This window comes from Epinephelus moara, chromosome 1 (genome assembly GCF_006386435.1).
Source record: "Epinephelus moara isolate mb chromosome 1, YSFRI_EMoa_1.0, whole genome shotgun sequence".
In the NCBI taxonomy this organism is placed as follows: domain Eukaryota; kingdom Metazoa; phylum Chordata; class Actinopteri; order Perciformes; family Serranidae; genus Epinephelus; species Epinephelus moara.
In genome coordinates, this window is record NC_065506.1 from 20,570,724 (window position 1) to 20,598,071 (window position 27,348).

Sequence of the window (27,348 nt, forward strand, 5' to 3'; positions counted from 1 at the left end):
CCCGCCCCACTCTGCCTTACTCTGTCTCTGATTGGCTTCCCCTGAGATTCTTACTCAACTCTAACCAATCCAACAACGAAGGCAACTAGTACTAGCCAACCAGGGGGAGAGTAGGGCGGGTCAAGCCGTCGCTAACCAAAAAAAAACGAAAATGACAATCGTGCGCACGTGTGACGGCATGACGCACAGATTGTGCATACGGATGTAAACACTATTCGGTTCATGAGGAGGGAAAACCGAACATGGCACCGAAGCTGGAGCGTTTTGTCAGTCCGGGTAAAGGCAACGGTCTGCGCGCAACAGCCAGGATCAAGAAGGGAGAGCTGGTGTACTCCGCCGAGCCGCTGGCCTGCTGTGTGTCCGGCAAACTGGCCAGAGATGTCTGCCACCACTGCTTCACACGGTGAGACAGGCGATACTCATCAGCATCCTGCTGTCAAAAGAAAAAGCTCTTGGTAGTTTAATATTCAGCGTACGTTTGGCTACAGTGAGGGAGGTGGACTGAAGGTAGTGTGGTGAATACGGACATGTTTGGCTCATGTTTGAGTTGATAACATATATATAATTCACACCACACTCACGTTGTTTGATATTTTCGCTCTTCATTCTCTGTCAGTTTGAATGTGCACCATGCTCTTTATAGTCTGGTATAGGTGTGTGGTTGACTGTGTGTGTGTTTCCTCCAGCTAATGAGTTTATATAGAGTTGTGGTGGTATTTCATTGCAAGCCACCTAAAATGCACATTGGTACATGCAACTCAATTCTTCGTCACTAGATGGCAGCATTGCTCCTTCATGGTTTCAGAGGTGGCAGGCTTTACAACTGTCAGCTGTAGAGCTTACACACTGTTGCACTTGTAAATATGATAAAGGCCTGCAGACCTCAGTGTGAACAGTGTTTCTGTCCAGACACGGGTGTCAGGCTTATTGTGGTGAAAAGCAGCTCTCAGTGAAATTGACTGTCATCGGTATGAATGTGGAGATTGCTTAGAAAACAATTCATGCTCTATTTAGGTAATATTTATGTAGAAGGGCTGGGTGCAAGGCCAAAACAGGTTCACTGTGTGGTTGTTGGATTATGGTGATTTAACTGTAACATTGTGTGGGTGCATGGGATTATGCATGACTAATTAAAACACAGTATTGACTGATATAGGCCTTGAAGACATACTTCACCCACAAAATGACCATTTGTATGTCAGTCATGTCATGTTACCTTGAATTCATAAGGAAAGCTTTTTTTTCCTCGCATGCCTCCACGGAAAACAGTGAACATATTGATTGACTGGGGGACCACATTTAACAACAGCAAAACTATATCAAAACATGGGTTTATTAACTTAGACACAACTTGTGAAGTAGTATGCTCACTGCTTCCCAAACACATGTATTTAAAAAAAATACACATGTATTAAGAAAAAAAAAAAAAAATAAACACTTAACATTTTAGTCTGGGGTTGAGGGGAGCCTAGAAAAGTCACTTTATTCTGGCAGGTGGGCAGTGCTTGGTTTTACACTAAAGTACACTAAATTATGTTTCCGAAAACCTTTGAGACGAGACACAGGCAACAGAATCTTGATTCATATTTGATCAGCACTGCCCAGTTCAACATATTATCTGTCTCATGTACTACTGTCTGGATATAGAGACAGTTTCAGCAAATATGTTATTAGCAATAGTTATTTTTTATAAAAAAGTTACCAGCTGTAGCTTTAATGCAATTCCTCAAACCACTGATAAGGACCTCATTCTGGGAGTATTTGTTTAAAAAAAAAAAACATTTTTCATATATTTTTGATGTGATATCATTGGAATATAAAGTAACATTATTTGTCCGGCATTTATTTTGTTGGATCATTTCAGATGTTCGTTCTTGTGTGGTTATTTATCTGTAAACTGTTTCTTAATTGACTTCATCCTTCTTGTAGCAGTGATGTACTGCATAGCCATTTTCTGTATTGATGAGATGATTCGTCCTCTGTTTCATCTCATTTGCTTGTGATATTTGTCCAGCTGGATGCTTAATAGCAGCACTGCGGCTTCCTCTACCGTAGCCAAACCCACTTCATCAAGCTAAACACATGTATGTGAATTCAATGAGACTGGTAAGGACAGTAACAGAGTATGCGCTGATTTCTGTTGCGGAAACTCCAAGGTGAATGAAGGGTGAATTATTGTGGGATATATACAGTATGTATATGAGCCTCTGAAGCAAGTGGAAGATGATTAATGAGAGCAGTTAATGGAGATAGCCTCTAGGAGAAGGAGGAGATGTACGCTAGTTCATGTCCAGTTTTGATTTCCATATGAAGGTAAAATTTATTAGAAAGCCTGATCAGTTCAGCAGCAGCTGCTCACTCTTTAATGTCTCCTCTTACTCATTAAGAAAGGATCATCCCATCACTCCTTACACTGTGTAGTTTCGTGCAGTGTGGTGTGCCTTCTGTGAACACTTGGACTATTAGTCAGGGCTGTAGAAAATTTTGAAGGTTCGGCAAAAACACACCCCTTGATCTGTACTTTAAGGCACAGGATAGAGAGAAGAAATTAAAGAGGATGAATGTTAATGAGACAAAGTGAAGGTGAGGATCCCGAAACTGGGATTTGCAATGAGAAAACAGAAAGAGAGACACAGATAGGGCATTAAAGAGAGAATATATTCATATGTGAGATTTCTATGTATTATAGATTATAGATGTGATAATGTTTTGTGCTTCTCACTTGTGCTCAAACAGCTTAAATTGAAGGTTAAGTGCGTAAGATTTAAGGGGATTTAGTGGCTTCTAGCAACCAGCTGAAACACCTGGTCAGAATTCCCTCAGTGTTCATTGTTCAGGAGGTTTTCACAGGGAGTCGAATTATCTGCAGAGGTCTCTTTCTGTCCGAAACAAACAGACCTGGTGATTGAAACAGGTAAAAACACTGAATAAAGCAGTTATACATTTCAAATTAGTGTTTTTCTGATGCTGCTCGTAGTAGATGGGCTTCACACTAAGTTGGCTGGCGTGAAAACCTGAATGGAAACTGAGCTTTGGTGGTCGTATTCAAAAGCAAGCATATTCCCTTAGGATAGCTCATTGTGTTTATGTTTACTGCATGTGTATGTACATGTTTTGTTGGTCGTTAGTGCATATACATTATGTTGGAGCAGATTATGTACTGGGTAGATGAATTAAAAAAACAAACAAAAAACAAGCGCACATTAAGACACTTATGCCATTTGGCACACTGCTGGGTAAACAGAGCTGTAAAGACTACACGGAATAAAAATAATAACCCCTTCACTGGGTTTCTATTGCATTACTGTTTCTGTGGGCAAACAACATGTCTTCGTAACCAAAGTACAGTCTGTAGTAATTCAACAGCATCCCTGGTCAGTACTCAGTCCATGTAGCTCTGAAGAACATCCACTCATTCCACTGATGATGAAGTTATTAATTATTTACCCTCAACCGTCCAAGTCCCCCTGAGAAACATGCTTCACCCTCAGCTTTGTGGACAGCAGTAGAAGACTATGCTAGCTGCTGTGTGTGCGTTTCCTCTCTCAATCACTGCAACGTAAGCCCAGTCACTTTGTTTGGCTAAAGAATAGCTAACAAATGCCCTGCAGGGATGTAAATGTGGAGAATTGCTGCTACATGAAGTAACAGCAGGGCAGTATTGTTTATTCTATGTAATTTGAATTTATTCCTCCAGCTGCTCCATGCACAGACTGTCAGTCATTATAGTGTGAGGCAAGATGAGTATGTATCAGATGTGTACTTGGATTTGCATGTGTAATTGTGTATGACATGAATGAATCTGTGGGTCTGAAATAGTCTTGAATATTATGTAGGCAAAAATCTTTCATATACTCCCATTACTGACTGTTTTTTTTTGTTAGGGCTGGGCAATATATCAATATTTATCAATATTATAAGACAATATTTTAATAATGGTAAGTGTTGTCTTTTCTGTTTTTTTAAAGGCTGCATTGCAGTAATGTGATGTAATTTTCTGAACTTAGACTGTTACAGCTGTTCTATTATTTGCCTTTATTGACGTAGTCATTACTGTATATCCACATTACCAATGATAATTTATCAAAAACGTCATTATGTATATATTTTATGAAAGCACCAATAGCCAACCCTACAATATTGTCACAATATCGATATCAAGGCACTGGTAAAAAATATTGTGGTGTTTAATTTTCTCCGTATCGGCCAGCCCTATTTTAAGTTCCTACAATGCCAGGTTGTCATAATGCCCTTTGTTGTGCTGACATGGTTTTTAAAAGTTTCTCAAACATTATGAATATGGAGCTGCCCATAGGTTCAGCTGATAACTCCAAGCTGTTGTTTGGTTGTTTAGTTGCCTCAGTCTGTCTGATTCTAACGTGACATTGTTACAATTCATATTCAGCCATCAGGGTTTGAGGAATGGCTCTGTCTATCTGTCTGTCTGTCTGTCTGTCTACCACTTTGGTCCAGACTGAAATACCTCTCACACTCAGTTTTAGGACTGTTGGCTACAAGCCTTAACATTGTAACTTGACATTTATTCAGTATCTTAAAAAAACATCGACACCCTCTCACACAGGAAGATAGGCTTATAATAACAGAAATCAATAATAAATTAGAGCGTTTGTGCCTCCACCAAATTCCATTATTTTTTAAGTGCTTGGGGTAAAAAGAGGCAAGTGTGTGTGTGTGTGTGTGTGTGTGTGCATGTGTGTGGAATAAGACAGGCCATGTTGTGCAGAATGTGATCATGTTTTTGAGGCACTGAGTAAGTGTCATGGCTACATCTGCTTGCCTTGTGGCCAATGCTCATCAGCCTGAGTGTCAGAGTGTCTTTGCACATCTTTTATTGATTTGATATCAGTGGGAGAGCTGTAAGTTCTGTTGGTGCCACAGAAACAGTTGTAAAACATTTGACTTGAACACATGTACATGCACACACACACACACACACACACACACACACACACACACACACACAAGCAGCTCAAGACAAAGAGATTGGTCTCAGAGATGTGAAGTGCATTTTCCTGTTCTCACTAAAGCACAATTAGTCTCACAGCATGACTGTGTGTCGAAGAATGTGTGTGCGGATGTATTTTTGTCCCTGTATCTCAAGAACAGAGAGTGTACTGTGTGTTTGAATACATGTGTTTTTGGTGCGTGTGTGTGTGTGTGCCTGTGTGTGCAGGAAATGAGCAGGTGGGGGGGGCATCAAAGCTGAGGTTAATTACAGGCCTTGAAGGCTGTATGTAAGTAATGACTGATAAACGCTGAAGGAGAACACACGCACACACACACACACACACACACACACACACACACACACACACACACACACCTCAGCAGGATTCAAATCGCCATAGGGTCAACAAACAAACAGCTATTAGAGGTTCTCAGACTCAGAGAGCGCAGGGGGGTGAGAAGAGATAATAGAGGAACAAAGACTGCAAAAAAAGGGAAAATATTTTTATAGTCAGAGTAGAATTTCTTGCCATTTTCAAAAGAAATGCAAAGTAAAGCAGTATTTGAAATGCTTCTGCAATGCTTCCTTATTCATTAGAAAACGTGTTACCAATCAACAATCTCTAGTGTGTATCCCTGAAGTCTGTGTGAAGTTAATCAGCCGTAAATTGCTTTTAGTGGATGTGTCATGTCTTTGGAGCCCGGTGTCATAAATGTATGTATGTTAACATCTAACCATGTTAATTGTGTTGTACTGCCCACCTGTATGATGATCTCACATGCTAGTTTTAGGCTGATGTAAAATTAGTTTGTGGCCCCCGGCAGGACATGTGGTCACAGAGGCGTCAGCCCACAATGTTCCTATGAAAACATACTAAGCTCACTGTGAGGTTTAGGCATCATTGACTATGTTTACATGCACATTTTTTTCCCTTATTCCAAAAAAAAAACAGAATTCCTACTAAGTTGTTTACATAAAAATTAAAATTCTATCAATGTTCTCATTAATATGCAGCTAACATGCTACAGAATATTGAACAGTGGAACAGCAGTTTTTTTTTCAACGTTTTCCACTGGTGACTCTTGTTTGGCCATGCGAACACAGCCTTCCTCTTCCATTCCTTCATCCACCTTTTTGAAAAGGTAGGCGTTGCAATATTTGTGCATATCTAAAAACCTGTTCATATAATAGACTGTATATGAAGATGGACGACACATCTCCACTTAGCTCCACTGTACAAAAAGGAAGCCAGAGTATCCTGAATATGGCCGCTGCCATCTTGCACTGGTGATGTCTTTTGGAGCCAGCCAGCGTGATATGAACTACCTAAAATGACATAAATCCGAAAAATATATTTGACATGTACTTTGATCTTTTAGTTTTGGGGCAGGGTTTATGACCTGTACTGCAGCCAGCCACCAGGGGGCGATCGAGATGTTTTGGCTTCACTTTTGGAGAGCTGTCATGTCGTCCACCTTTTATTATTCAGTCTATGGTTCATATTTAAGTCTTTCATGATGCTTAAAAGTAGGTGTGTTTCTCCTTCTGACCATAGACGAGAGCTTTTCTTTTGTCTTTTGGATATGCATCTCAACCTCACAGCCTTGCAAACTGTTGGCAAGTTGGTTTGTGTACAAGGTATCCATGACGACGCACAGAGCTGACCATCAACAGACAAGAGGCTATGTGTCGCAAACTGTGGTAAAAATCCCAGCTGAAATACATATTCCGAATGCGTTGTATACATGTCCAAAACAAGCTCATACAGCCTGAATATCAGCACATCCTACGTCTAAATCTGAAAATTTGGAAGAGGGCCTATTATAGAATATCCAGATGGAATATGCTGTTAACGTGACATATCACATTTGTAATATTGTCATATTCTGAATAATAGCGGAATATTAGTGTGCATGTAAATATACCCAACATAAAAACATGTTACAAACTGTATATCAGAGCAGCTGGAGAGAACAAGGACTGTGTTGGGAGGACTGTATTCTTGCTCTGCCTTCATCGTTGTCTCTTAGCTACTGGTTATGATTGGTAAGTTGCACAACAACACAGGGAAGGAAATGTATCAAGACGCTGTGTTGTTTTCCATCATCAAGCAGTAACACTGAGCCTTGCAAAGCAAAAATGAAGTCTAAGCTTGTTCTTTTTACAATTCAGATAAGAGTCATTGATTAACTCGGAGTTTGCAAACTGTTTCAGTGGAAAATGTTTGCACAGAACCCAAGAGACTGAATCCTAGTCCCAGTGACAGTTACATATTTGCATTGAAACTATGAGAAGAAGTTCCAGAGATAGATGGAGGTAGACAACACACAGTCTCTGTTGGACAGATAACACATCAAACACACTCACATACACACACACACTCACAAGCACAGGCTTTGATGGGTTTTTCTCTGGTTTTGACAGACCAAAGAAGAACTCAGATGTGTTTCTCTCCGCTGTCAGGTCGTTACTGTGTGTGACTGTGTTAGGCATCACAAGCAAGGCAACATTATCTCTGTCAGATGAAGTCTTTTTATTTGACACCAATCTCTCACTCAATGTCTCTTTGGACCACACAGATAAACACACATGAGCGCGTGCGCACGCACACACACACACACACACACACACACACACACACACACAAACACACACACGCACACAAACAGCCGAACAGTGCAAACAACAAAAACAAAACATCTAACACTTTTGTCTTATTTATAGCGAGAAACTTTTGATTGAAAGTTGGATGAACCAATTTCCAAGGGGTCTTCATTATTTCAAAAGAACATAAGAAATATTGACAGATGGTTGACTCGAGAGTTTTGTTCTAATTTCGGCTGGATGTAAATGCCTGTTAGAAGAAAGCTAAACTTGTATAAACACAACACAAAGTACAAAACAAGGCACCAGCGGATGAGGCAAACCTCACACATCATCATGACACTGCCTTTTGAGCCAATCTGGAAAAGTATGTCGCTTGTAATGTTGAAGAATTTAGAACAGAGGGGTGAGATGCAACTTTAATTAGTTTTTCTCGTCAGTATTTGAGATCAGTGCACAGATAAATGCACAGAGACTAAGATTATGTCACAGCTATTTTCTCCAGGGTGAACTCAAAACCTGTTTTCAGTGCATGTTATTCACATGTATTTAATATATGGATTTTTGGTGCAGTCACAGACAATGTACCAACGTTGCTGTAGCTGTAGCTAGCTAGTGATGTACACTCTAACCATTTAAAAAATATTTTTTTAGCTATTACTGTACAGTCCAGTGCACATGCTGAGCAGCCGCCCCACATTCTATTCCTGTTACCTGCATGAGTCTCATGTTTAACCTGTGCTCATGTTTTAATGCCTTTTTATATCATCTCCTTCCATTAATCCATCCATTTTCACCTGCTTATCAGAGGCCAGGTTGCAGGGGCAGCGGGCTAAGTACTCCAGACGTCCCTCTCCCCAGCAACACTTTCCAACTCCTCTTGGGGGATCCTGAGGCGATCCCAGGCCAGACAAGCTATATAATCCCTCCAGCATGTTCTAGGTCTGATGGGGCCTTCTACCAGTTGGATGTGCCTGGAACACCTCTACCTGTAGGTGCCCAGGAGGCATCCTGATCAGATGCCCAAACCACCTCAACTGGCTCCCTTTGACGGGAAGAAGCAGTGGCTCTACTCCAAGCTCCCTCTGAATGCCTGAGCTCCTTACCCTATCTCTAAGGCTGAGCCCAGCCACCCTTCTGAGGAAACTCATTTTGGCCGCTTGTATCCGTGATCTCATTCTTTCGGTCACTACCCAGAGTTCATGACCATAGGTGAGGGTTGGAACATAGATGGACCAGTAAATCGAAATCTTCGCCTTCCGACTCGGCTCCCTCTTCACCACGACGGGCCAGCGCAGCGCCTGCATCACTGCAGAAGCCGCACCAAACCGCCGATCCATCTCACGCTCTATTCTCCCTCACTCGTGAACAAGATCCCCAAGATACTCGAACTCCCTTGCTTGAGGCAGTAACTCTCCCCCAACCCGGAGAGGGCAATCCACCGGTTTCTGGCAGAACACCATTGCTTCCGATTTGGAGGTGCTGACTCTCATCCCGACCGCTTCACACTTGGCTGCTAACCACCCCAGTGCATGCTGGAGGTCACTGTGTGATGAAGCCAACAGAACCACATCGTCTACAAAAAGCAGAGATGCAGTTCTGAGGTCCCCAGTCAAGAAAATAAAAAGACTGTCATGGTGATAAAATCCTAGCTTAACACAGAGGGTCTTTCATACTGCTGATCTGCTGTCAGCCAAAGAGTCGTCAACATTGGACAGCACTAGTAAAGGTTGTATCAGCATCCGGTACAAAAGCAGTTTAGGGCTGGACCCAACTCCGAATTCTGTCAGTCAAATCAGATATCCCTGTTCAATACAACTCATGTACAGTTTGAGAGTTTGAACGGGGTTCGGCAGAACGTTTAAGGTGACAGGGACATTCACGTAAAGTAGAGCGTTTTATTGCTGTACTGTTGCTAGGGCAACAGCTTTTGTCCCTGTTTACTTCCTGTCAGCTACTGCGTTAACAAACATTTAAAGAGGAAATACAAAGGGACACATTTAAAATATTTATGTAGTCAAATTTGAAACGGTCTACAATAAACAAGCCTGCCTAGCTAATGAGTGCTAACTATGCTGAATGTGTTGGAAATTGGAAATGTGCAACAACATTTTTTTGCCAACACTGGATATCAAACAAAAGCCAGAAACTGTGTGCTATTAAGTTACTGTGAGCTGTAAATTCACCTCTTCTAAGCAGAAGGCAGATGATAACGTTATCAGGTAGCCTGCCTGAGCAAAGCCTCTCTTGCACTGGGACAGCTGCTTCAGTCTCACGGAGACTCGCCCTGGGTCTGGGTCCACAGCTGCCTGTCCTGAGGAGCAGCGTGAGAGCAAGGAGCGGTCACTCTGCAGCTAAATCTGGCTACCAAAACGTCCCCAGAAGTACACTCACTGTTCAAAACAAAACAGACTGCTTGACTTGAAGGAATCTCAGTCAACTGAGGGGTATCGAACTGATGATTTGAATCTCTGGTTTCGGGGGGCAGCCCTAATTTGCACCTACAATAGTGTCAGGTCTTGCCTGTCGTCATCTTTTCATTGATTTCATATCTAAAATTTGTTTTGCATTTTTTCTTAACGGACATCTTCAGTGTTTGTTCACACACTCAAGGGCATATTTTCAGCGTATTTTTCACATTCACACTGCATTGTGCACAATTACAGTTCTTTTCTCAGTTCATTCTGTCTCTTTATCTTCTGCCACAAACTTCGTCAAACCTCTACCCCGTCTCTCTTATCCTCACACACTCCTTTTCCACATATTTCATCTCTTGCTTATGCATACACCTTTTTTCCCCCTTTTCTAACTTGCATACACACACACACATACACACACACGCGCACGCACTGATAAGGGTGTATGGATGCAGTGGTATATGAAGCATACAGATTACTACTTTAGATGCAGTTAGATGAACCGACAGAAAGAGGAGCTAGAGCAGATGAGAGGAGGGAAATAGTTCAAAAAGCGAGTCAACTCTCCTCCTCCTTTACCTTGTTCCCTCCTCTGGATTTATACTCCCATCTGCTGCTTCTGACGTCTGTGTCTTCCTCCCCTCTTTCCACAGTTTTTCTTCCCATCTGCTATTCTTCTCTTCTCATTCTACATTTTCCCTCACCCGTCTCCTCCACAATATCCTCATCCCTCATCGCTCAGATATATTTTTTGTCCCACCTGCCTCTGCTCTCTCTTTGCCTCATTCCTGATGTAGATTATTTTGCTCGCATCTGCTTCTCTCTCCTCCTCCTCCTCCTCCTCCTCCTCCTCCTCCTCCCCCTCCCCTCTGTTCTCCTTCTCCCTCTAGTTTTCTCTGCCGTCTGCAGTTAGATACCCAGGTGTCTCAAAACAACTTGGTGTTGGTAAAACACACACACGCACACACACACACACACACACACACAGCTGTATCATTTGCAAACCAAGTGATTTGCTGTAAACTGGGAACACGCCTCCCCATGTCTGTAAATGTTTGGTATTCATCAAGCCAAATGCCTGCATGTATCATTTCTAACTCCAGTTGTGAGGACCACGTCTTTATAGAAAATTTATGTTCGGCTTAGTGTAACAATTAATGGAAGTCGCTATTCTGCCATCAAGTGTTGAACCTTAAATGATGATGTGTGTGTTTGTTCCCAGAAGGAATCTGGATAAAACTAAAAGGCTCCCTGTGGATTATTCCACTGATCTGGCCGTGCATCTGTTATTCATAAATGCTCATGTCTCTCTCAGACCCAAAGGCAGAAAGCTAAAACATAATTTAAGCCCTGTGTAGAAAGGCTTAGTTTTATGAATGACGTCTGAGATAAAATTATTACCATATGATTTCTGTCTTTAATTTACTCATTCGGGAAAGATATGAACCGCTGATGTCCCTGACTTGTCTGGATGAGGTTTCTGCCTTCAGTTGATATTGATAAGACAGAAAATCTAATTATTGGTTGTAAGGCCAATCCTGAACTTTTGTGACATTCACTTGGCTCTACCGCCTGTATTTCTGAGTTTAGGATTTTTATGGATTCTTGTTTGCATTTTAGTCAGCAATCAGAAAACTGGCTCAGCTGTGCGTCTTTTATCTCAGAAACATATCAAAGTTCAGATCTGCTGCTTACTTCTAGGACACCAAGAAAGTTATCCATGCTTTTAAGACACCCTGCTCCGATGATTAATCTTCTTTTTACTCAGTCAAATTTAAATTCTGTTTTTTTAAATTTCATATTCAGGCTTTTAACTGAGATCAAACTACATCTGCTCATATTTCTCCTGGTTTATTGTCTTTACACCAGGTTCTAGTATGTTTTCAGATAGCTTTTAAAACTTTTGTAATCACCTTCTGTACACTGCATGGAAGAGCTCCAATGCATATTGATCTCCAAAACGTAAACATGAAGTTGTTTTATATGTCCTACCAACCAAAAACCAAAAAGCTGCAAAGCAAATATCGTCCCTACATGTATACTCCGGAATAACATAGAATATAACGTCATTTTTTTTATAATGTCCATCCTAACCCATTTTCTGCTCTCTGGTTTTGCCATTTGTGTACATCTGTAGGCTGTATCAGCTTTCGTATCATCCTAATTTTACTTGATTATTATATATATATTGAGAGCCGCAGCATCGGTTGATATCTTTAAGAAGCATCTTAAAACCTATCTGTATAGGCAGGCATTCTTTAACTTGTCTTAAGTGATTTAGTTTTGCAACAACTGTTTCATTTTTGTGTCTCTGTATGTGATCTGTATGCTTGTATGTATGTATTCTTGTTTGTATTTTAATCCTGTGAAGCACTTTGTGAGTCCTCTCTGTGAGAAGTGCTATACAAATACATTTTACTTACTTACTTACTTATATCTATTTTATGCTTGAATTTTCTATATAGAATTAGTAGAATTTTACTCTTTAAAAGCTTAGTTAATCACCAAAGAAGTGACCAAACCTACAGTGGAGAACCAAATGCTTTCTTAAAGGATCTTAGGGCAGTGCAGAAAATACAATTCTTGTCAAGGAAAGATGTTCCCTTGAGGCCATACAATTCTTGTCAAGGAAAGATGTTCCCTTGAGGCCATATTTTGTGTGCATGTATGTATGTATGTATGTATGTATGTATGTATGTNCACACACACACACACACACACACACACACACACACACACACACACACACACACACACACACACACACACACAGGAGTGCTTTACATGCCAGTCACCCATCTACACTAAACTCATGTGCTGATGTGTCAGTGTTGCTGTGTTGTGGATGCCTGCAGCCTACTGAGTGGTTCAGCTATGTGTAGATGGGCTATTGTAGCACAGCTGCAACACTAGATGGCAGTAGGTTCCCTTCAGGAAGCTCATTTGTAGAGTGCTCATGTTGCTTTACACTAACTCACAAGTACCTTGTGATGCACTACACTAACAGTGGTGGCAGAGAGAGATTGTGCTGGTGTTTGCCAAGTTGTCAAGCAGTTTTCTTCAAGATCAACAAACAAGAAGCTCTAGCAGACCAGGCAGGCTCAGAGTTAGCCTGTGAAAAGTGCAGTTGTAGTTTTCTAGCACCCTTCAATCGTTTCAAAGGCATCAGGAATGTGGCTGTTGATTTATGTTAATATTTGTCAGTAATTTACTATACATATACTCGCACACCATTACCTGTCATGTGGGAGTGAGTCGTACCATGCTGTGTTGGCCACTCAGCCTGGAAATGAGAAAATTCACTCAGGCACAACCGGACAGCCCAGAAAAGAGGACCCCTGTAATTATTAACATACACAAACACACACACACAGACAGACACACACATGAACACAGAACTAAATCTCATGGCTGTGGCACAACAGCCAATACTCATGGGAAATTAATTACCATACTACACACACACACACACAGACATCGACAGAGACGGAGACATGCTGAGGTAGGCCTAATTAGGTGTCTGATAGCATAGACTTAACAAAATTGACCACATATACACACTTGTGGGTGCACACATCTATGGTCTTGCATATCAATGTGCAAAATACAAAGTCTTTCAGTCACTTCCCCTACTGCCTGGTGACAGTTTTTATGTCCTGTATTCTTGTTTTTCTCTTTTTGTCTGTCTTCATGATTTCCTTTCTCCTTTCAGTCATATTACGTGTCCCTGCACAAGGCCTTTATCTTTAAAAAAAACACCCTCTCAGGAGTGGTTGATGACTGCATGTCTGACATTTTGCACACCTTAAGGAGTGGCTCATTTGCACGTTAAAAAAACATACTGCTGTTGTTTATAGGAGAATCAAGACAGAAAAAAAATACAGGCACAGTAAACATACTATATTATATGGTACGATACTATACGATACTATACTATGTACCCATATAAAAAAATATAATTTAGATAGTTCGAAGTAATGAAACATCAATTTATTTATTATTTATTTATTCATAAACATTGTTTCATGATTATTAAAAAATAAAAACTAATGTGAAATGAAGTTAAAGCAACAAGGTTTCTCTACAATAAAAAAAAGAGATTCATGTACTTTGCAATTAAACAAGGAGCTCCATGTCATGGCCGTAGATTGTGATTGTAATAATTATAGGGATCTTGATTAAGGCGACTACTAACTAACTAACAGCTACATTGATTAATGTGTAGTTTTTTTACATGGTGTTCAAGTGGAATCAGGCAGACAGAAAACACCTTCTGGATGGCATTGGAAAAACAAACAGTCCAACAGATTGGCAGGATGGTAAAACAAAACATGCATGACAATATTTGGCAATGGTGGCACTGTATTGTTTACAAAGAATGGGATAAATATGTTTTAAATAAATGTGTTTATTGTTTTATGTAATTTTTCCAGTATGTCCAGTAATTATCCAGACCCCCTGTGTATTCGTTCCTTGTGTGGGGGAACTACATAAAAATTGGTTGTAAATTCCGTCACGGCAAAAAGTTAAAATATTTTAACTCTGAATGGTAATGTCGTCTACTGTTACTGGCAATGCTGTCTACGTTGCCGGTATTCTCCCCTGGCTTCTCCTGATTTTACCGCCATGCTGTTGTCCACTAACGTGATCTCCAGTTTGTTGTCTACCATCTCCCTGATTCCATGTGAGCACAGCATTAGTCTATAAAATGTAAAAAAAAGAAAAAATAAGTGAAAATTTAATCTTTCTAAAACCAAATATTTTGTCAGAACAAAAGTAAAAAACTCAGCAATATTCCACTGAAAAATACAGAAAAAAGCAGCAAGTCCTAATATTTGAGAGGCTGGAACCAGCAAATATTTTTTAAGATATTTTATGGGCGTCGTCAGCGTATATAGGAGGTTAAGCTAGAGGTTGCCCCGAACCAGGAAATGTTTGCCATATTTGCCATACAAGTTAAACAGTTAATTAATTATCCAAATTGTTGCTTTTTGATTTGTAATCAAGACATTTCAAGAGTGTAGGATTTAAAGAGTGATAGAAGGAGAAATGAAAGTCAAAATGACCTAATGACTATGTTGAAGTGGAAAAAGAGGGAAAAGAATAAATTGAAAGAGTATGACATTGAAAGGAAGTGGAGGGGCTACAGAGAGAGGATGCGTCTTTTTTTAATTCAGCCTTCTGCATGTTCCTAATGAGGCCCATCTAATGTTATTCATGAGTTTTCCTTCTGTGCCCGCAGTCCAACCATGGACCTGCCATTCAGACGACCATCGCTTCACACAACATCTGACTCAGTGGGAGAAGAAGGGCAGAAAAAAGGCAGCGGGGAGAAAGTCAGAGGGAAAGAAAGGGATGAAGAGAGATAGGGTGGTGATGGGGGGGGGGGGGGAGAGGGAACATAATAAGATAACATGGCTGAAGATGAGACAGCTGTGTTTCTTGGGAGAAATTATGTTCTTTATGAAAATTAGTATTTTTATTAAACAAGAAAGTAATTTTCTGTTGCATACTAATGAACCATGGAAGACTGAAGAAATTCATATCTTTCCTGCCGTCTTTTCCCGATTATTTTGATCCGTCTTGCTGTGTTGTTATTGTCCACAGCTATATTTGGACTACACTAAGTCAGTGTGTGTATCCCACTGTATGTCATGTACAGTATGTGGCAGCGTATGTTCTGATCTCTTGTTGGTTATGGCCTAGAGGCCAGAACAGTGTGTGTGTGTGTGTGTGTGTGTGTGTGTGTGTGTGTGTGTGTGTGTGTGTGTGTGTGTGTGTGAAATGTATAGTAAGTGTGTAGGTGTTTGCTTACTGTTTGTCTTTTGGATTCAGGAAAAAACAGTTGAAAGCACATTTGGCTTAGCTTTTGAACTACTACAAGATGTTACTATATAAAATGTGTTCTTGTTGTTATGGAGCTATAGTTTGAGGTCTCAGATGGCCTTGAAATCCAGTAATCCAATGCCAATAGTCAACATCAGTGGGTCACATTGCTGCTGTCCCATTCTCGCCCATGCAATGAGAAAAGTGCAAAAATATTTGTTTTCATGAGTCATACAACCTTTACTGAGAGGAGATATTCAATTATGTTCAGCCAAGATATTACCTCTGCAGTCCTGCTGGAATACCTGAGTCATGTGACCGGTATCTATACAATGATGTGTGTGTGTTTGAGTGGATGCCTTGGAAATGCTGAGAGAGTATCAGCATGGAGGCGGTCACCATAACAACAGCTGGTGCAACTGCGTATTAATTCATGTGGCAGAGTAACTACTACATGAACAAGGGTTGGTCATCATTCACATTTGACTGGATACTGGTACCTGGAATTCAGTGCTGGTACCCACCTCACTGGTACCTTTTACTATACCTTATTCTCTCTGTTATGATAAAAATGTCACTTCATTTTTATAAATTAAGTCCTTAATTTCCACATTGTTATTTATTTAGAACATGTGAATTTTTTCTCAGGTTAGACATGTTGCCCTGGCCAGCATTGCATTATGTATGATAAATATTGCAGCGAACGTTGCTTGCGTCAAGTTTCAGCTCACCATTGCCCTCTGTGTCTAGATTGCAGCATATCAGACATGTTTTTTACTCACGTCTCACGCAAAATACATATTCTCATTTTATTTTATCCAGCACATTTTTATACAACAATACACGAGGTTGATGCCCAATGAAAAGGCACTGAATGAATATATTTATCTGCATTTAGCATTGCCTGATACCAGACAAAACTGTCAAATTGTTACACTCCGTCTACATCTTCAGTCATTGACCCAACACTAACTGATATCTGTGGGGCGGGGGATTTGATTTAGATCTAGGGATGCATGATAATATTGGCACGTTATCAGTATGGGCCAATATCGGCTTTATGAACTGTCTGAATTGACCAGCATGCTTTTTCTTATTTTACACAATGAATGAATATTACATACATTGAAATGTATTGTATTTCATGTGTCCATCTACTGGTGGGCCATCACGATAAAAGTATACATGCATAATATGATGGTAATTCAACTACAGAAGAGGCTTGATGATCACTAAAATGAGGTAGGGACAAAAGTATATATATTGATGTCGGTATTGGTTATCTGTCAAATGAGTTGTTACATATCGGCATATTGGATATCGGCAAAAAATCCAATATCATGCATCCCTATTTAGAACAACTTTGATAGTGGCGTCTGTCTCGTCTACAGCACTTGCCATTGCTAATACTCCTCATTGGTTTCGGCACACCACTTGACAATGCTTGACAGTAGCTTGACAATGGCACTTGTCCTGTCCGGGGTGCTGACTGGCTTATTGAGTCCCCCTGCAGTACTCATTGGTTGTTTCTTTTCTATTAACCAAAAAACTGCTATTTTATGTCATGATGCCAGACTAATAAGTCAACACAAACTCCGTAGAGTGGGCAGATTCAAAGGTCTGGACCCAGGCAACATTTTGGAAGCTAGGCGGAGCAGAGTGTGCTGTCCCTTGAAAGAACCAGAGAGCAGCACACTCTGCTCCGGTTTGTAATCCCTCAGACTCCCCCATCACTTTTGCCCAGCAGCTTTGAAGCAAGACACAGGAACTTTTTGGGTATTAAGCAGCTGCGCTGTTTATTCACTGGCATTACATTTACATTTACTGCCACTAGACAGCCTCACTCCCTACTATTCCCTCTGCTTGGATCACCAACACCTGTCTGCAATGAGCGCAGCCACCATCTCCCTTGCTTAATCACAGAGTCACTACCCAAACACTACACACACTACACACTGAGCTCTCAGGTGGCGAAATTTGGCACCAATTGATTAAACATGAATCGGTGCTTGGTAGTACTGACTTAATTCAGTTGCTACCCTTGGAAGTATGGAGTTTGGTACCCAACCCCAACTGATATACCTGATATTTCTTCCTGTGAATGAGTGAATGAATGGTTTTATTTTTGTGTCTTTCAACACAGCCCAAACTTGTGTATATCTCTTCTCAGTACATCAGTCGTTGCATCCATATTTTATTACTATGAGCACTGACAGTGGTATTGATGCACATATCTTGATAGAGTACATTTTCTTGTGACTCAATTTGAGAAACAGTACAAATAAAATAACCACATGAAAATGTCTGTTATTGGCCAGTCCTGTGAATTAGATACCTGGCAAATCAAGCTACTTCATCACATTGATGCAAAAGTCCTGTACATTCAATACTGCTATAAAACTGTCCTGCTCATTGATTTGCAACTTTCCCCACAATGGCCTAAGCTAGGTTCCCTACTATAAAGGGTATTGTAAAATCAAATTTCTATTGCCTTGTGGCATAGATCATCAGATTTCTATTGCCTTGTGGCATAGATCATCAGAAACTTTTAGTAAATTAGAACAGAGGAACAGAGAAAACTAACTGTCCACCTTCACTACTGGAGAAAATGAACATATAATTACACTATTAACATTTATGTACAAAATAATATACAACAAAGTCCTTACTTTGAGAGTTTTTGATTGTTGAATGGTTTGAAACAGTATGTATATCTCCATGTAGTCATTAGAAAACCCTATTAGAATAATTGATTTTCCTCCTCACTGAATGTATTTTGAAAATGACTTATTTGTTATGTTGCATTGTTCTCAACTCTTTTTGCTTCATCATATTACTTACACTACCTCAGTATGGATCCCCACAGTCATGTTAAAGTCAAGCATCATTATGGTGGTTGAGAATAGCAGCTCCTTGATATACAGTATTTAAAGATATTCAGTTCCAATAAATTAGTAGTATTTCTGTTCATTTTGAGCAGATTTTGATGGTTTTACTATGTGGAAATTATGGAAATATACTGTACCTGTTATGAAATTCATGAACACAGTACAGCTCTTTCAGCATGCAATTGCCTCCTAAGTTCAGATGCAGGGAACAAATATCGGACTTAAAATGGTGTCGTGTTTAGCATCAGTCTTCCTGTCTGAATTCATGTAAGATGGATGGACTTCCTGCGCCTGGCAGCTTGTGATGTGACCAAACTCCAAGTGTCTGAGTTATGTTCTCAGTCCATGTGTTGAAGCTGCACAGAACCTGGCTGTGTTTAAGTCTGGCCTGCTCCTATCTGCTATTATTGCTTTGTGTCTCATACTCCAGGCATGTGTTTCTTAAACTGTGGGTGGCTTCTCTGTTTCTGGTACGGCTCAACGTGACAAGAATAGCTGTGTTTTCATGAGCCTCTATCCCAGGGTAAAACTATAAATTTAACTGTTGGGTTTCAGGCTGGAAAGGTCATCGCAAATAAGACACAGCAGCCTAACATGAGGGGGGTAAGAAGACGTTAGGGAGGAGTAGGATGGAGAGGAAAGCGGTAAATCACAGACACAAGAGGGTGAGGAAGAAATAACAGGATAGAAGAGTGTGTTTTGGAAACTTGTTGACGCCTGTGGAGGCTTCGGGCCAAATACAACAGTCCAGTCTGGTCACGCACTGATAAACAGTCAAAGGAAACACTTAACTTCAGACGCTAACATTAACAGGCAACAGCCTTCTATCAGACCTACACCGTGTGAGTGAGTGTGTTCATATTATATGCCTGATTTTGCCTTTAAGGTTCTCATAATGTCATAAACAGCAGTCATAAGTATGTCCAATCTAATCAAATGTCCCATATTCCGTACGATAAGCCCTAGGCTAATCTATTTACATCCATCATAGCATGTTCTCCATTACCTCATTTTGTGTGTGTAAGCTCATAATACCATCCATTCTCAGATTTAATTAGCAATATATTATCACTTTCTCTCCCTCTCTCTCAAATCATATGACAAATCACACAGGGTGACTTTGTACTGTATATGAGCTCATGCCAAACGATCCTCAGGCTCCGCTGCTAACCCTGACTCCCTTACACTTATGCTCTCGTGTTGGAATAAAACTAATAATGCAGAAAAATCCTTCACACACAAAATTGAATGTAGGGTGTGTTGCCAGTCATTAGCACTGCATGTAAATTGCAGAGACTTTCAAAATGAGCATGTTTAATTAGATGGAATCAAAGTTGTGAGACCGAAAATCTGGAAGATTCTACAGACAATACCAGGGCCAATGTAAAATGAGATAATCAAGCTGTATGGACATGCATGGTAAAAGCCTTGAAAAGACTGCTGTATGAGACATCCCTGTCATGAAGTGGGCACAGGCGTAGACCTTCAAATCGCAACATTGCCCATTTGATTTCAGCTTGTCTCCTTTCTGTCATATTATTAGTGTTATTAAATTAGATTTTGAAAGATGTTTTCTTACATACATCTGTATATTTATATTACGGTTTACCAGGGTATTTAGAAATTCCAAAGTTATGACTTTCAATACCGTCAAAAATATAGACACCTCTCTTTCTTTGAAACTGATACGGAGATGCTGTATTGAGGTGATGTAGTGCACAGAACGCACCACCAGAGGTCAGTCTCTATTGGTGAAACAGGCAGCTAAGCGTCACAGGACTAGTGAAAAAGAAAAAGGCCTCTTCCCCTGTGTGGGAGTATTTTCACATAGAACTTCACTAGTTTATTAGCCACATCATGTTACTCGACACATCATCACCGTTCAGCCACTGATGTGTCAGTATAAGCTGCAGCAACAAGTATCATCAGGTCCTCCAGCAAGAAGGCAGAGTCCGAAAATAACTTTTTGACTCACCAGCCAATGGGACTGGTAGATGGAAAAAAAATCCACAGGCCAAACATATTTTACTTTTTTTGTGTGTCACATATACAGTTGTTTCAGTACATTTCATTGAGATAATAAGGTATTATGTTTAATACAAACTTGACAAAGCGGTTGGAGAAAAATTTGAACTAAAATTATTATTAAACGAAGTATTACCACAGCCTCAGTATATGTTCCCTCTGGTAGCAGTGATGTAGCAGTTATGTCTAGGGCTTTTATTGTGAAAGGTAAGAAACAGAAAGAGTGAAGCTGTAATTTGCTATATTTGACAACGTAGAAGCAGCTGACTGACAGCAAGTGATCAGCTGATATCTTGTATGCTACACAGAGCCACAAAACGTGGAGCTCTTGCATTTTAACATCTTGCATCTTAACAGTGTTGCGGTGTGTGTGGTGTATGTGTCAGAAAGGCAGATAGCCCTCTGAGATTTACTCGCCAAATAGAAAATCTACCTGCATTTGGCGCCCTGCAAAAAGGGCACTTTTTTCTATCTATTCATTATTCTATGGGTAATAAGTATTTAAACCCAGTAAGACTTGTTTCAGGAAGCTAATTGCGTATTGGAAATACAGCATTGTGGGCTAGACAGTGTCATACATGCTGCAATGCTACTACAACTAGTACTGTTATATACTCCAAAGTATGACAAAATAGACACTAAAAATCTTTAAAAATCTTGTAGGAACTACTTGCTTTCTCCCGGACTACACCTGCCAACCGTATAACTGTGCACAAGGAAACATGCCTCTCCTTCACCTAGCACCACTGAGCTGGCTTACGTTGCAGCTCAGCTGAGGAGGACGCCATAAATGTTAACATATCTCACTCTCACAACCACAAGCCTCTCGTCCATGCCTCCCTCTGCAAGGTGTTTCCGTCGGTGGATGTGGTTCCGTAGATGGACAGTGGTTCCTACACACTGTTTATCTTGGTGCTTAGAGCTCCACAATGCGAGTGCCATCTAGTTCCATTATCTCTATGGCCCATATCTCCAACACTAGGTAACTTATACAGAAACAATTGAGATCGATAAATAGCATTACAGGTAAAACATGTGGGGGTGAACTGTCCCTGGAATGACCTGAATGAGGATAGAACAAACAGTCAATGTCTACTTTCGAACAAAGGCAATAAATGCCCAAAAAACTTGCTGCAATATTATATATTGCAAGTACATTACCTATGTATGTTATCTGTATGGATCATTAATGGCCTACGCACAAACTCTGACAGAGTTCCTGTGACTCACATCTTGTTGTGTGTGTGTGTATGTATGTTGTAGTGTTACTCTCTCCACTGGCTGTAATTGGCTGCGTGGAGTAGACAGACACTGCTTTGCTCTGGCTTGTTATCAGACTGACAGGCAAACTGGAAAGGACAGCAGTGTCACTCTGAGAAACACAGCAGACCTCAGAGGCAGGAAACACACACACAAAAACAGACATATACACCACAAGTGGACACACACAGCAAATACACACAGGCACTCAGACACATGCGAGTGCTGTGATACTAACAGACTGTGACAGGGAGGAGAATTTACCTAATGTATTGCTGTTAGACAATCTAAAAGAAGATAGGTAGGTAGATAAAACTAGATAATTGATGCACACAGTCAATGTAATAAAGCTAATAGAATAAGACAAGTGTGTTACATGAGAAAAGGTCAGGACAATGGCAGGAACATGAAGGATGCTTGAGTAGATATGTGCATGTGTTTGGTAGTGTAGCAGCTTAAATATGACCAAAACTGTTTTGTATGTGGAGCAGATGAATAGTTTTCATCCAAACACTGAAATGGTGCAACAGAAATGAAAGTTTGACATCAGCGATTTAATACATTTTTTTGTGCTGGTCCCAGTTCAGCTCACTGAGGCATTCACTTGTAGAGAAAAGCTTAAAAAATGGTACATCTGGCCTTGAGACGTTTTTGATAACAGTGGATAGACTTTGAATCATTTAGTTTCTTTTGGAGATAGATAGATGGATAGACAGATGGATAGATAGATGGATAGATGGATGTGGAAGCTCTGTTGATAGTCTGTGCAGAATTAACTAATCTTTTTCTCTCTCCTTCTGTCTAGACGTGAGACCTTGTTGCGGTGTTCCCAGTGCAAGATGGCTCGCTACTGCAATACCACTTGCCAGGTAGTGTGCATGCATATGAGTGTGTGTGTGTGTGTGTGTGTGTGTGTGTGTACATGTTTGTGTGTGTGTCAATTTGTCTAAATGCCTTTCTCCTGCAGAAACAAGCATGGTCTGGCCATAAGAGAGAGTGTAAATGTCTGCAGAGCCTCCTTCCCCGAGTTCCCACTGACTCAGTCCGTCTGGCTGCGAGACTCATCTTTGCTCTGGTATGTCTCTAGAGTTTCTCATGTTCGAAGAAAGCTACAATAAAAATGGCAACCCTTACCAATATGCTTCTGGGAGCTCCACACATGATGTGTGACTATAGCAGAATAATAATAGTATTATACATGCTAATGCTCCCCCCCACTCCTTGACTTCTTTTGCCTTCTAGTTAAGTCCATTGAAGAGCAGTAGTGAGGAGCTCTACACTTTGGAGGAGCACGAATCACGTACGTCTCTCTTCAAAGAGTGTGTGAATATGTGTGTATGTTTTGAGACAATGCCAGTGCGGTATAAAAACAGTTGCTCTCTCCACCATATTTAAACTCTCTTCATACATGAAGAGATGGGTGTATTTCTGTGTCTGTCAGTGTCAAAGCAAAATCTTCTCCAAGACGTAGTCAGAAGCTTACAGGGACGGACAGACAGGTGAATTTTTTGTCTAATCTTTTTTACAGACCTGAGTTCCATGCCTGAGCAGAAGAAACAAGGTCTGTGTCAGCTGGCAGCCATGTTAGAGATGTACCTACAACAGGAAATACCTGACCTGGCAACGGAAGTGACATCAACATTGCCACCTTCCTGCAGAGAACCCCTCAGTCTCATAGCAAAGGTAGGCTAAATGCATTTAAATACAATATATGTTTGCTTTTTATATAGTGTGTAGCCACATACAAACCTTGGCACACTCATGCACACTCAAGCACAAACATGCACACCCATGCACAAAAAGACAAATACAAGCAACTGTTAAGTGCTTCTACCATCTCCTGCTGTGTTTGGATGGACCCCAACATATGTCTAAGATCTTCCCAGCATCTGTGATTATGTCCTTTTGTGTGAGTATTCCCAGAACAACCTCAGGTCTTATTCCCTTAAAACAGACCAGCTGCCTTCACCAGGATTTAAACCGCAAATGGCTAATGTATGCAAGGATGTGTTTGTCTGGATTTCACTCCACCTCTGTCATCTGTTAGCTTGTGTGACTCCTCTTTGAGATTTCATGGCTCTTAGGTGTTTGAATTCCAACAAGTGTGCGTGTGTGTGTGTGTGTGTGTGTGTGTGTGTGTGTGTGCGTGTGTGTGTGTGTGTGTCTGTGTGTGTGTGTGTGTGTGTGTCTGTGTGTCTGTCTGTGTGTGTGTGTCTGTGTGTGTGTGTCTGTGTGTGTGTTTTGTTTGTCCCATCACAGTGATCGTATGAGAATGTGTTAGTTTTAATTGAAAGCAGCCAGGCGAATGAGCTAATAGTGTTTCCATAAAACAAACATGAAAGTTGCAAATGAGCAATACTCACCCATAAACTACGCTCACAACAACATCTGCTTATTTCATCTAATGACTTTTCAATGCTTAAAACATAATCGCATTTGACTTTAAGGTCTGAGTTTTGTTTTGGCGTTCCAAAGGAACAGTTATTCAAAACCAAATATACAAATTACCGTGAGGTGTTTGTAGCCTTACTAACGAAACAGTTCTAGGGCTGGTAGTGTCTTATTAGTGGGTCAGTCCACCACTTTGATCCAACCTAAAATATCTTGATAGATATTGTAAGTATTGCCATGAATTTTGCGACAGACTTTGGTGTTCCCTACAGAATGACATGTATTTAAACACCGTATCTCAAGAATAGTCAGAAGGAAATTATTCCTTCAGATATGGTACAAATATCAACTTGGACTCAAGGATGAACTGATTAGATTTTGGTGGTCAAGATTCAAGGTCACTGTGACCTTGCATCTGTCTGATTCCTGTGAATGTGGTATGTCAAAAACACCTCAAGGGAAGTTTTTCAGATTTGGCACAAACGCCCACTTGGACTCAAGAATGAGCTGAGTAGAATTTGGTGGTCGAGGTCAAGGTTTCTGTGATCTCACACAACATGTTTTTGGCCATAACTCAAGGTTAACTTCACTGTGGTATCATAATGTTCTACAGAAGCACTTTTCTGGCCATTACTAAACACCATTTCTCAGGTGCAGAAGGGAGACATTTGGTCAGATACTGAATAGGTGAAACTACTTTTGGGTGTCCACCTTGAAACTGTGCAGACGGTATAGATCTTATGTGCTGTTGGGGGGACAATGGGTGTGAAGCATCCATGTTTTGACAGACATGGATGTAGACTGTAACTAGGGATGGGGCCGATCTGATCCAGTATCGGTATCAGGTTCCGATACCAACGTAATTCACGGATTGGAAATTTCCGATCCACCTGCCGAAATTTCCGATCCACCAACCGTTTCTGTGCTTTCACGTTGTCTGCTGGAATGATATGATGATTGCTACATAGTAGTGTTGCATGGTATACTGGTACCAACAGTAGACTGTGGTACTAAAACACAACGGTACATATGATACCATAATGTTGGAGTACCTCAGGTACCACTACTGTGGGATAAGTTCAAAGTCCAATCGCAAGAGGGTGAGTGTCCATGCGCCGTCCAATAACGTTTATATATGCTACAGTGATTTGTTTTCCACAGAGCTCTACGGTGCGAGCATTTTACTCGCATTTGCGACTAAAAATAGTATTGTGTGAGCAAAAGAAAACATTCAGGAGCACGCTGTACGAGTACAGATTTCAACCAGCAGCAGAAACTAAAGGCGAATCCTGCCGGTTGTGGGTTGAACGGGGGTCACAGAATTGGAATTTAATAAATACTGACAATCAACTTGAAACCCTTACAGCTGCATATTTGTTTTCAGGATGGGATTTTTCCTGTTAACAGGATTTCCTGCTTTTCTGACCTCCTTTTCTGACCTTATACTTACCTCAAGTTGCCCTTTGGGACATACATGCATACATACGTACATATCATACTTGCCTGTAGAGAGGAGTTTATTACAGCCTCATTTAAAATCAACAATAATGATAATAATATTTAAGCAAACAGCACTGGTATCGGAATAGTATCGGTATCGGCAGATATCCACATTCAGGTATCGGGATCGGATCGGAAGTGAAAAAATGTGGATCGGTGCATCCCTAATTGTAACTGCAACTTGACTGGTTTGCGGAGGCATACAACCAGTAATTCTAGTGACTTTTGCTACAAACAACAAACGTTGGCACTTCCGGTCTTGTTTGCAGTAACAACTGCAGCCTCATAGAGCCACTGGTTTGACTGTAGACTCCTGTTGTTTCTTTCCTTTTATGTAACAGCAGAATCTCTGCAGTGCGTGAACTGTAGAGTTTAATTTTTCAAACGCACACACATATTTTTGTGTTTGTTTATATATTTTTGCATAATTGATGAAGAATTACGGAGGTGGAGTTAGAACGTAAGAGAGAGAGAGTGTAATATGTTAGATGAGATATGGATATGCTATACATGTTTCCGTGTGTGTGTGTGTGTGTGTGTGTGTGTGTGTATGCGTGTGCGTGTGCATGTGCATGTATGTGTGTGCATGCGTGGGATTGGATTGTGAAGCTGGGAAAACTGAAAAGCTGCTGATTAAATGCGGTTCAAGATTCCAATGGGAATTCTGCTCCAATCTGAAGGAGATGAAGAGCGAACAGCACCGCGTGGAATGAAGAGAAGGCAGGGGCAAAGAGTGAGTGAGAGGTAAATGAGAGGGGAAGAGAAAGTGATGAGATGAGGGTGGGAGAAAAGAGGAGGAAGTCAGAGAGTCACAACTTGAAATGTAAACAGAAATTGGAGGTTTAGCAACTTAATGAAAGTCAGTCACTGAAAACGAGTTTGTCAGTTGACATACATTGTGACTGGGTGAAAACTCTTGTGAAAACAAGAGCCAGGGGAATAAGACTGTAATCAGTTAGTTGGTCGTATGACAGAATGTCTGCAGTGTTTTAACAGAATATCTTTCCGTTAGACTTTCGTGTCTGTGTTTATGTATTAAGTCTCTTGCAGAGGTTGTATTGTGCTTTACATCAGTTGATTTATTCAGTAGCAGTAGCTGCGCTGTGCATCCTTTGCTGTTGAGTCTCGCTGGAATTTACTTGTTTGTAAAGAATGTAAAGAATTCAATTTAGTTTAGAAATGTGCTATACAAACAGAAAATTAATCCCCAACAATAATCCTGCAACACATTCAAAAAGAATAAATGCCAGTGAGCCTTCATCTGGTAATTTGGAGGTCATAAGACATCAGTACTTGGTTGAATTTGTCCATCCATCCTGTGTACAGCCCTGTAATGTTAGCCACCATGAGTAGGCACTACATACAGTATATCCTCAATACAGCCTCTCAGTATGAGTGTGACTGTATTAAAAGTCGTAATGTCAGGATTTCTAAATACCCTTGTATATCGTAAGAACATGATACCGTC

At 40.6% G+C, this 27,348-nt stretch overlaps 1 protein-coding gene across 2 annotated transcripts in view; it reads left to right on the forward strand.

The window, feature by feature from the left end:
* The first annotated feature begins 166 nt into the window (after positions 1-166).
* smyd3 (SET and MYND domain containing 3) overlaps positions 167-27,348 on the forward strand; it is a 106,101-nt gene continuing 78,919 nt past the window's right edge. For both annotated transcript variants that reach the window (XM_050054571.1, XM_050054562.1), the window contains exons 1-5: positions 167-403; positions 22,795-22,858; positions 22,957-23,064; positions 23,232-23,289; positions 23,518-23,672. In XM_050054571.1, the coding sequence (XP_049910528.1) occupies positions 243-403; positions 22,795-22,858; positions 22,957-23,064; positions 23,232-23,289; positions 23,518-23,672 (546 nt within the window). In that variant the 5' untranslated portion in view covers positions 167-242. The remainder of the gene's footprint in view (positions 404-22,794; positions 22,859-22,956; positions 23,065-23,231; positions 23,290-23,517; positions 23,673-27,348) is intronic.